Here is a 13,338-nt window from a genome sequence, read left to right on the forward strand (position 1 = left end):
TTTTAAGAAATAAAATATTATTTCAAATCAGCTAGTTTATAGACTTAGTAATTTAATTATGATTTTCTATAAAATATTAATAGAAATCACAGAATCTGAGAAATAATCAGATTTTTTAATAATAATTATAACAGGTTTTACAGCATTAACTTAAATATTTATAATAATAATATTAATATTTAAAATCTAGTTTTTATTATATAGGATTTATATTCATAAATTACTGCTGAAAGTCTGGCTGCCTGAAAATATTTAAAATTTAAGAAATATAAAATTTATATTTTATCTTATTTTTACTAAAGATTACTATATTATTTATATATATTATAATAAACTTATCCAGGAAGTTTACAAGAATCTCACTAATAAAATATTAAAAACTACTGGTCTATTAATAAATCTAAATAATATTATTCAATATTTAAAAATTTTATAATAAATTTAAAAAATGATTAAGTTTTTGATTTAGAATTTATATAAACATAGTAGAAGTCTTAATAAATATTAAATTTTATACATATTTTTATATTCTGAAAATAATCTATTATCTATAATTAAAAAATAAAATAAAAATTCTTATAAATCAGAAAATTAAGCTTCTGATAATTAATATATAGGTATAAATTTCTTAATTATTTTATTATCAAAATAAAAGAGATAAGCAGAATTATAAACAGGATTATATTAAATATAATAATTTTTTTCCAAATTTTTTAATAATATAATTACAGATAGTTAGAATTATTTTATAAAAAGAATTATTTTTAATAAAATACTTTTTTCTAGTTACATATAATAATTATAAAAAAATAAATAAGATATCTGACTTCTTCTCAAAAAAGATATTTATTAAATTATAATAATATTTAAAATAATCTACTTTATCTTTTTTTTCTTTAATTAATACAAATATTTTATTTTGGGACTCTATTTTCTCTCTAATAATTTTTTAATTATATTTAAAAATATAATAAACATATTTAATTTAAGATTATAAAAATATTTATAAAAGATAATAACTCTGATAAAAATTATTTTATTTTTATTAAAAATATTTAAGAATTCTGGAATATTTCAAAAATTTCAATATTAAAAATTTCAGTCTGTTAAATTTTAGTATATTTCTATTAGAATTTTTTATGAAATTTTGTAATAGATTTAAAATACTTTAAATCTTATTTTTAAAAGAAAATATTTATAATAGAATATTAATTATTTTTTGAAAAATATAATTTTATTAAATAGTATTGTATTAGTAACTTTAATTAATAAGATATTATAATAAAATATTTTAAAAGATATATTATAATAATTTAATCTTAATTTTATTTTATAGAAAATGATAATTAAGCTATACTAGTTATTTTACTAATAATTTAATAAGATTTTTTATTTTATATATTATATTTATTTTAGAATAATGTCATGGCGGCTTAATTTAAATATTAGAAATAATATATTATAAAGTTACTGTTTATTAACTATAATTATAAATTAAATAATATAAATTAAAAATATTATAATTTTATTATCAAAGTCTATAATAATGTAATTAATTTCAAGAAAAATAAAATTAATTTAAAAATTATAGATTATCTGGATAGTAAAAGCAGTATTTATATAAATATAAATATTGATTTTAATATTAATAAAGATATATACAGATATTACTAATCTATTATTTAATATAAAAATTTTAATAATAAAACTTTTATTTGTTTAGTCTAGGAGATCTCATAAATCTAATAAATTAATATTAAGATTTATTTTATTTAGAAAAAAGACTTTTTCTAAATATTATTTTTTATTAAATTATTATTTTTTATTATTTTCAATAATTTAATTTAATTTACTTTCTTTTTTTAGATAATTCTGGATTAAATATTTATATTTTTAATAAATAAAATAATATTTTTTATTATTAAATAAATATATTTTTTTAGTTTCATAGTAGTAGTACAGCTGGTATTATAAAAATCTCAACTAAAATAAAAAATATTATAATTATAATAATAACAGTAGTTAATATAAATAATTAATATTTTAAATTACTTGTTTTATTATAATACTTTATTATATTATTAATTAAGTCTGATAATTAAATATATTTTTTAATATATTATATTATTATTATTAAAATAGGATAGTATTAACTCCTATAACTTTAATATTTTTTTTAATAGATTTTAATAATATTTATCTCTACTGTAAGGTAGTAAAATATAAAATATAAATTAAAAATTATAAAATTTATTATTAATTATTATTATAAATAATGATACTATTAACGAATATTATAAAATCTATTAAGATTAATATAAATAATTTTTAGGTATTTAAGTATATTAATTATATTTATATAAAGATTTTAAAGTATTAAGATAAAATTAAAGAACTAAATATTTTCTATTTTTTCTATTATAATAATTAGTTATATAAGCTTATTAAATAATAATTATATTTAAATAATTTTCATTAGCTTCTAGTTTTTATTATATTATAATAAACTAGCTTTTAAAATTAATAGTCTTACTATTATTAAATCAGAATAAATTAGAAATTTCTAATAATTTTTTAAATCTAGAAGCCTCAGTTACTCAGCTATTTTTATTATTAAATTAAAAAAATTAAATAATATATAAATTACATTTATATATTAATTTATTATAATTATTATTGAATTTATTTTACTAGTTAACAGTCTTATATATCTTTATCTTTATTTTTTATAATATAAAGAATTATATTAAAGATTTAATTTAAACCTTTTATATACAACTTATAAAATTAATTATAAATAATATTTTTCTAGTTATCAGGTTCTTTTTCGAATAAAATTATTAAATATTATTAAAAATTAACAGTATATAGTACTGATTTAATATAATTTTTTTGATTATTATAAATATTTTTACTAATTATTCTAGTTTAAGTTTTAGGTTATTCTATCTTAGCTGTATTTAATATTATTAAATATATATAAAAAGTAATACTGACTGCTGAGCTAGATAACTAGTAATATATAATATTAATTTAAAAAATAGAAGATAACATAATATTAGAAAGTATATAAAAATTATTCAAATAATCAAATTGAGTACTATCTAATAAGAATTTCTAATATAAGGAAAGAAAGAAGAAAGCCTACAAATATATATAATTATATAAAGATAAGTAAGCTATACAAGACAAGCAAATAAAATAAATAAAACAGAAGTCATGTGACCCTGGGATGTCACTCACTGTCACATTACTAAATAATCTTATATATTTCTATTTTTACTTCTTCTATAAAATAAAAAATTATATTAAGAATCTAATTAAAATACTTTATATACAGCTCCTAAAATTATATATAAATAATACTTTTTTAGTTAACAGATTCTTTCTAGTAAAATTATCAGATATTATTAAAGATTTATAGTATATAATATTAATTTAGTATAATTCTTTCTAGCTATTATAAGTATTCTTATCAATTATTTTGATTTAGTATTTAGTCAGATTATTCCATTTTTATTATTTTTCATATTATTAAAATATATAGAAAATAATACCAGCTACTGAGCTGGATAGCTAATAATATATAATATTAAATTATTAATTTAGAAAATAAAAAATAAAATAATACTGAAAATTATATAGAAACTGTTTGAATAGTCAAATTCAGTACTATATAATAAGAATTTCTAATATAAGAAAAAAAAAAGAAATTCTAAGAAGAATATATAATTATATAAAAATAAATAAATAATATAAACCAAACAAACAAACGTGATAGGATCTACTTGTCAGGATAGAAAGTCTGTTAACTAGGTAAGGAATCAGCTATTAAACATAATAAATTAATCTAATAATAAGAAAAGTAACCTATATCTACAAGATAAACTAATTCTTGAAGAATTAGTAGTATACTATAAAAGAATTAATGTTTTTTAAATATTAATAAGCTGTAGAACTACTATTAATAATTTTATAATTTTTATAATTATTTTAATATATTATTTTAATATACAAGGCCTTGATAGCTAGATTATTTTATTATAAATAATATTTGTTTATTGGAACAAGCCACCTGGCTTAAGTATTAAAGATAATCTTATATATTTTTAATTTAGATTAATATAAATCTGCTAATAAAAGATAGGAAATCTGTAGGAAATATTATAGAAATAAGATTATATATCATTTCTATATAATTTCAAGAATATTTAATTATATTTACATAGATAAATTAATTAAGAAAAAATATAAATGAAAGATCTTTTTATATTTTTTTTCTTTTTTTTATCTTGGAGTCATCATTTTTTTAATATTTTATAATTATTTTATTTATTCTTTGTAATTCTTTTGTATATATATATTTATTTTCTTTTATTTTTATCTATTAGTTAGTAATTAAATATTTTTTTATTTATTTTATATTTTTTTCTTATTAAATTATATTCTATATTTTAGATTACTTAATATATCTTCTAAAGATATTTGTGTTTTGCGTAAGTAGTTAATTAAAATATATTATTTTTTTATATATATTATTTATATAATTTTACTAATAATTTTAATATAACAGAAGGTATATCTTATAATATTAATTATTTTTTAAATATTTATATTTCAATTTTTTATTATCTGTATTATAATAATAAAAAGATTTATTTTATAATATATTTTTTATTTATTATACTGGATCTGATATTAACACTAACTAGACTTTAATAAATATATTTAATAATATTTATAATTTAACTAAGATTATTAATTAATAAAAAATCTGTGTTGATTTCCTTTAATAAAATACTAATATTAAATATATTATTATTAAATAAATTCTAGTTTTAGTTATAGTATTTAATTATATTAAGTCAGTTTATGCCTGCTAGTGTAGCTTAAAAGATTATTAAATAATAAAATATAAATATTCTAGGAATTACTGGAATAAATAACTAATACATAATATTTTATAATTTTTTGATTTATTATTATTATATTATGATTTTATTAATTTCTTATTCTTCTACTAGTACTATTATTGAGAAATATTAAATATATAATTATAATTTACTATTATATTTATTGCCTGGAAATAAAAATTATATAATTTAAATCTTAATTTTTAACTCATGTTCAGTATCTTGATAAAATAAAAAATATATTAAATAATAAAAATAATAATATAAAATATTCCATAGCTTCTGAGATAATTAAATTTATTATAATATTTTTTACCTATATCTTTATCTTATAAGAGTATTCTAGATTCTATTATTATTCAATTAATAATTTAAAGATGAAGAGGGCTGGATATATTTATATATATTTTATTATATTATAATAAAATAATTTTATATTTTTAAATATATTTAGGCAGATAGTAATAAAGATTTATAAATTTAATTCTATTTTATACCGCTAGGACCTTCTGCTAATAAGAATTATTTTTAATTTTAATATAAAAATCTAGTAAATAATCATATAAAATATTAAAAATAATAATTGGGAATTTAATCTATCTGTTTTAATTATTAATCTAGAAATAATATATAACAAAAATTATAAAATTATATAATTATTACAAGTTAAATTTTACTAGAATTCACTTTTAAAAATATTATATAATTAATATTTTAGAATAATATTATTCTAATATATTAAATAAGTTCAGATATTTTAGTTATATTATAATATACTCTATTCTAATAGAACTTTTTGTATAATAATATTTTTGTTTATTTTTTTTAATATCTTACTAGCAGATTATCATGGTATAAAAAATAAATATTTAATATATTATTTTAAAGAATAGAATATAATAGTAATCTTTAAAATATAAATAATTTATAATTTTTATTATTTAATACTTTTAGCCTGGATATCTTTATTAAATAATGATTGTTTATTATTATATTTTTAGATCTATATTTTATAAATATAAGATTATCTTTTCAAAGCTTAACATTATATATATTCAAATATAGGACTTCTATAGTATATATCTATAATAGTATAAATTAAAAAATAATTTTTTAATAATAAAACTTTTTCAACTAATTTAATCAGCTGTCTCTATACCAGTTTAATTATTAAAATTCTTTAAACTTAATATAATATAGATATTAAATCCAGAGTAATTCTTTATTCTATATATTTTAAGATTTAAACTAGAATTTCTTTTTAACTAAACTTTTTATTATCAGGAATAATATATTTATGAATCATTTTTGAATTAAAATTAATAATTCTTTTATAAAGCAGATTCTACCTGGAATTCTAAAAATATTTTAGGGAGGCGCTACTGCCACACCAGCCAGGCTTCCTCTATACCAGCCTCCACTCATGCCACACTCTCTACCTTCTATTTAAGGTAAGATACCATCTATTAACAGTAAGATTTTATCTAATTAAGATAAGATTTTTTCAACTCAGGCAGAATCCCATTGTCTTTCTATTCTAGATATATACTGTCTGAGATCTGAAATTTCTATCTTAAGTAATAATAATTCTAAAGTAGTAAATAGTATAGTTCTGTCTGGTTTAAAAAGTAAGTCTAATCTAAACAGGGTGTGTCTTACCTCCTAAGGTAGGCAGAAGGTAGCTGGAGGATGTAGTATGAGCATAGACTGGTATAGAGGAAGCCTGGCTGGTGTAGTGGTAATGCCTCCCATATTTTAAAAAGTTTATTTATTAAATTTAACTTTTCTGTTTTATATTTAATAATAAAATTATAAAAAATTAAATTTATAAATTATTAGATTTACCTCCTGTTAACTCTAGTTTAATATATAAGAAATTATAAATTTAAATAATTAGATAAGACTTTAATTATCTAGAAAATATTTTTAAGATACTATTATCATTATTTAAAGAAATAAATAATAATAAATAACTTTTAATTTAAAATATTATAATTTAGTTTAATACCAGAGAACTTATAAAATTAAAAAATAATTAAATAAAATATATTTTTATTATATATTAAAATAAAATATTACTTATCTTTTTTTTAAAATATTAATTTTTAAATACCAGGATTTTGTAAGATTAAAATATATTAATAAGAATATCTATTAAAAAATAATAATTAAATAATAAAAGGTAAATTATTTATATATTTAGATAAATCTTTTCGGATTTTTAATTATTAACTGGGTTATGAAATAATAAAATAAGAAATATAATAATTTCTAAATGATTTTCAATAAATTAATAATAGAAGTTACAGAATTTTAAGAAAAGTCTAGATATTATAATAATTATAAAAAATTAATCATAAAATAATAATATTTATTTATTAGAAATCTATAAATATTTTTATAATATTAATAATATCTTCTAGGAATTTGACTTGGAATTAATAAAATAAATATTTAAATAATCTTATATAAAGTTAAACTTCTCAGAGTTTTTCTAGTACTTAATAAATATATTTTATATAGAGTTCTTTATTTAGTAAAGAGATAAGAATATTATTAAAATATATTATATAAAAATTATTAAAAAATCTATAAAATATTATATATATATATACTTCTAGAAGATTACAGGGGTGTTAATTAATTTTAATAATATAATAATATATATAATATAACTATATTAAATATAGAATATTATTATTTATTTATTATTTTTTTAATATAAATCTAAAAATAAATATTTTTAATATTAATTTTAAAAAAAAGATTTACTTCCTGAGACCCTGTCAAAAATCTTTAAAATAAAAAATAAAAAAATAATAATTCTTTATTAAAATCTTATTAAAATTCCTGTAATCTTTATAAAAATATAAATTATTATTTTTTAAATATAAAAAAAAACAAAAACTCCTGCAGGATTTTTAAAAGATTAAATTACTTTAATTTTAAATTTTTTTAATATATTTTTATAGAATTTCAAGTTCAGCCCTTAATTAAAAATATATAAAATTATAAAAGAATATTTTATTAAAATTAATATTAATAGTATAGTCTGCAGGAATATAAAATTATTAAAAAAATTTATAAAAAATATATCTTAGAATTCTTAAAGTTTAACTAAGATTATCTCTAGATTTAAAAATAAATTAGAAGATTTTTTTTCTAGTAGATTAATATTTTTAGAAAATTTAATAATAAAAAATATTTTTATTAAATACCAGATTATTTTATTTAATTCAATAATAAAAAAAGAGATAAATAATATATTAAATTATTAATATTAATTTTATAATAATAGATTAATATAAAGATTTCAAAATATAATTATTAATAATAAGATTAGACTATTTTCTAAATAAAAAATTTTAATTAATTTTCATATAATATTATTTAAAAGTACAGGTGCTCTCTTATAAATTGATATTAATATTAAAATTTTTTATATATTATAAATCAAAGTAGTAATTTAGTTAATAACTTTAATTTTAAATATAATAACTAAAGTATATTAAAGATTATAAATCTTAATAAACTAATAATTAATAATATTTATTTTTATATAATTATCTAGATTTGCAAAGATTTCAAGATTATTTTAAATATAAATAAAAATATAAAAATAATAAGTAGTCCCTAGTTTAGATAAAAAAATTAAAATTATAAGATTCATTTTAACTTCTTTACCTTTTCTTAAAATTTAATAAATATTAATAAGTTCTAATAAATTAATTTTTTTTTATTTTAAATAAAATATTAATTTACAAGATACTGGATACTATTATATATAGAATATTATAATTAGTTATTATCTTTTCTAGTAGAATTCTCTTTATAATTTAATATATACTTTTAATTAATTTATTAGAAAAGTCTTGGAAGCATTTATATAATTTATAATTATTATTTTATTTATATTTTTTATCATTTTATCCCGTTCCTCTGGTAGATGGGAAATATATTTTTATATATAATAATTAAAATTAAATAATAATTTAATAAAATATAATAAAATTCTTTCTTTTTTAACTTAATAAGGGAAATATTACTTTAAGATATTAAAATAAATATAAAACTTTTTTAGATCTTAACTGTATTGCTAGTAAGTTTATTTAAATTATAATATTATATTAAATATAATAATATTTTAAATTAAGATAAAAATTTAATTTTCAAATCAAGATTATAATTCTTTAAGAAATCATCTTATTTCTAGATTTTTATTATTAATTAAATATTATTATTTCTGCCTGTACATAGGATCTATATAATTAATAATAATAAAAATGTTATATTTTTTAAAAATTCTCTGAAATATATATTTTAAATCAGTAATTTATTCTTAATATTTTCGAAAATTAAAAAATATAATAAAATATAAAATATTCTTAAATTTAATCTCTTTCTTATCTTTTTCTAATTTAAAAGAGAAATTATAAAATTTAAAAAATTTTTATCTGGAGAATTATTTTTTATAAATTAATAGCCTGTTCTAATCAATAAATATAACTTTTTAATCATTAGGTTTTCTCAATAGTAGAAACTGTATTTAATAATAATTTTAGATTAATATTGTTTCTAGATATTTCTTTTTTTTATTATTTTTAAGGGGTGGTATCTTTCTTAAATAATTAGAATAAAAAATTAAAATATAATAGAATCTACTTATTAGAATAGAAAATCTGTTAATTAAGTAGGAAATCAGCTATTAAATATAATAAATTAATTTAATAATAATAATAAAGATAGCTTATATCTATAAAATAAATTAATTCTTAAAAGATCAGTAGTATATTACAGAGAAATCAATATTTTTTAAGTATTGATAAACTGTGGAACTATTATTAATAATTTTATAACTTCTATAATTACTTTAATATGTCATCCCGATGCCTAAGACCCTGATAGCTGCGTTATTCTATCATATAAAACAAATAAAACAGAAGTCATGTAACCCTGGGATGTCACTCACCATCACATTTAATAGATTTTAGAATTTCTCTGCAAATAATTGAATAATAGAATCTTGATTGTTATCATACTTGAAAAAGGATTAAATTTGATAAATAATGAAATATAATTATATGGCTGTTATATGATCAATACAATAAATTCAGTCTTGTCATTTGTATTAGCATACATTCCAAAAGTTTATCATAATACTTTACTAGTAATGCTTATTATGGTAACTCAGCTTTAGTTTAATTGAAGATTGAGATAGAAGATTTAGCTGGAGCTGTTTATTTGATTTCATTATACGGAGGTGTGTTTCAAATGTCATTAAACATGACCTGTCACATTACGGTGTCTTGGCAGTAATGCATAGAACTGATACACGCACAGCAAAGCACGTGATGCATAACACCAATCACGTGCTGTGCTATACATCGGTTGTATATCACGTGCAACTGTATAAGATACTTATGCATGGTCACGTGATGCATAAGGTATTCTGTATTCAAGCAAAATTACTAGCGCTGCTAATGACTGTTGAAACACACCTCCTTAATCATGAATTTCATAATAGAAATATAATTTGGCATTCGGAAATTTCTGACTTGACTCCGTTTATATTAGGATTTCTTACATAAAGTTCTGTATTAAACCTTTTATAAAGATTTCTATCAAATTTTTATTGGATTCTAAATAAGCCTGTATATTAGATCTTGTATAAAATTCATGTATAAATACTGGTGAAAATCTCCTATATATAAAAAGATTAGGTGATGATATCGAGTTTAGAATAGTATCTTTTTTAGGGCAGGAGACGGGTGTTCCCGGTGTGAATCCTCGATTTCCACTGCCGTTTCTCTTCCCGGGACTGACCCTCTTTACTCCACAACACCACAGCAATGACCAGCAGTGATTTGTTTAGCAATCCAGCCTGCTAGTGCCGGACTTCAGTTTCGAACTATTCCAGACCATATTGTCTTGCATTCTTATTCTCATTCCACCTGTACCTTTTGAACTATAACTATTGGTGGGTGATTTATCAGAGGCTTGCTATCGCTGTAACAAAGCCTCTTGCATCTCCATTACACGTATGCAATAGCACCTTCACCAGCTTTTCTCTCATATGCGTCTTTGGCCCGTCCTGTTCTTAGGACAACGGCAGGGGGCACTGGGTCCCAACAAACCACCAAAGACCAATATCCCAAGGGCAATAGACAACATACCGAATGAATGATCCGCAAGCACCCCATTTCGATCGTCTCTCTATAGGTACTACTATTTGGACCCCTCAAGCTGAATCCATTGGCTGTTATTTAGTTTCAATGTTGCTCATAACAACCCCTGGATAGGCCTGTCCAGTACGTCTGTCACATACTGGCTTACTGAACATCGTGTTCCCCGCATCCTGCTACTACCGGATTGATTCACCTCGGTCTCTTATCAAGGACCATACATAACATCAGCTTGGGCCGCCACCGGTCAGGTCGATGTATCCAATCGAACGGGCAAAGTGCAGACTTCAAAATGCCTCAACCACCAATGTCCAACATTATACAGGTATGGCTACAGGAGTTATCATGTACATCTTCAAGCTCACGACTGTTGTCGCCTTAAAAGGACCATTTCACGGAGAAAGCGCCAAGTTTCATCAATAAAGCCAGGTCCAGAATTGCCGAACCCGTTGTTGCTGCTTTCATAGCCGGAGGAGTCGCGGGTGCGGTGTCGAGGACACTTGTATCACCACTCGAACGTCTCAAAATCCTCCTCCAGATTCAGAGTGTTGGCAGAGAAGAATACAAATTATCCATATGGAAAGCGCTCGTCAAAATCGGAAAGGAGGAGGGATGGAGAGGCTTCATGCGCGGAAATGGCACGAACTGTATTCGCATCATTCCTTATTCAGCGGTTCAATTCGGCAGCTATAATTTCTACAAGAAGGTGAGTTGAAAATCAATCCGTACAGGCTTTGAGATTGTACGCCTCGAGTGTATAATGCGTTTGAAGTGCGAATATAAGCCATAGAGGGCGACCGGGTTGGAGGTTTGATTAACGTAGACTCTAGTTCGCTGAATCTTCGCCAAATGCCGAATTATCAGCCATGCAGCGGCTTCTTTGTGGTGCCGCTGCCGGCATCACATCCGTGACAATTACTTACCCTCTTGATATTGTCAGAACTCGACTCTCTATCCAGTCAGCGTCATTTGAAGCTCTCAGTCACCGAGGGGTTGGCGAGCAGTTACCGGGCATGTTTACCACAATGGTCTTGATATATAGAAACGAAGGCGGTATTGTAGGTCTTTACCGTGGCATTGTGCCTACCGTTGCTGGTGTCGCTCCCTACGTCAGTAAGCCCGGAACGCTCATACTATACCACCTGTGACTAAGTGCATCTAGGTTGGCCTCAACTTCATGACGTATGAATCGGTCCGCAAGTATTTGACCCCTGAAGGTGATGCGACACCAGGACCCCTGCGTAAACTACTTGCCGGTGCAGTTTCTGGTGCAGTAGCACAAACATGCACATACCCATTGTAAGCCCCACCAGGAAACATCGATTGCTCCTCGTTATGATTAGCTAATATGGAGGCCACGGCTTCAGCGATGTTCTCCGACGGCGCTTCCAGATTAATACAATGTCTGGGATGGGATATCAATATGCATCAATCACGGACGCCGTAAGGGCCATTGTGGCGCAAGAGGGCTTGCGTGGCCTGTTCAAAGGGATTGTGCCAAACCTTCTCAAGGTGGCTCCCAGTATGGCTAGTAGTTGGCTCAGCTTCGAGTTGACCCGGGATTTCTTAGTGGGTTTGGAGAAATGATAGATATAGCATCAGTAAATTAGGCCACGACACCCCGATGAATACAAATCACACCTGGTAGATAAAACAAGTTCCAACTTTTCTTTTTCACCAAAAAAGTATATCTTTGTTAGGTGACGGTACGTATCATATACCCTCTTTGACTTTGCTGCTATGTATTGCGCAATTTTCCCAATGCCGGGCGATGGCTATGTTCGGCAGAGTGCCCCTCGATAATTACGCATATGGAAATAACTAAATTATGCAACATAGATATAAAAACCTTTGTAGTGCATTGTTTGATGTAAGGACTTTGATTGGTATAGAATATGATAGTTGACACGGTAGGTCAAGTGAGCTGGAGTGGGTTATGCTAGACTATGCGGGGTAAAAGTGGGAAAGATGCAACATATTTATGGATCATAAGCCTACGGACTACGGAGTACACTATAGAATTTGTTAGAGGAAGGGCACACGCCTACAGATAAGAAAGATGTGTGGTCCAGAGGGGAACCGGAGGGATCGCTCATTAATGAATCAACAGTATGTGAGGTTCAACGTCCAATGATAAATGATAGCAGGATAAATGGAGCTCCCCACTAAAACTATAATTTATTTAGCACACAGTGCTAGGATAGTCAGGATTTAAACTGGAGTAAATAGTACAATGAATGGTG

At 21.7% G+C, this 13,338-nt stretch overlaps 1 protein-coding gene across 1 annotated transcript; it reads left to right on the forward strand.

Annotated features, from left to right (window-relative positions):
- Window positions 1-11,387: 11,387 nt before the first annotated feature.
- On the forward strand, window positions 11,388-12,682 carry AKAW2_60696S (putative mitochondrial carrier protein; the record flags this gene model as incomplete). Its single annotated transcript, XM_041692850.1, has 5 exons — window positions 11,388-11,420; window positions 11,481-11,801; window positions 11,926-12,204; window positions 12,258-12,394; window positions 12,463-12,682. 5 exons carry the CDS (start codon window positions 11,388-11,390, stop codon window positions 12,680-12,682), a joined length of 990 nt encoding a protein of 329 aa, XP_041546194.1.
- Window positions 12,683-13,338: the final 656 nt, after the last annotated feature.

This window comes from Aspergillus luchuensis, chromosome 6, assembly GCF_016861625.1.
Source record: "Aspergillus luchuensis IFO 4308 DNA, chromosome 6, nearly complete sequence".
NCBI classification, from domain to species: domain Eukaryota; kingdom Fungi; phylum Ascomycota; class Eurotiomycetes; order Eurotiales; family Aspergillaceae; genus Aspergillus; species Aspergillus luchuensis.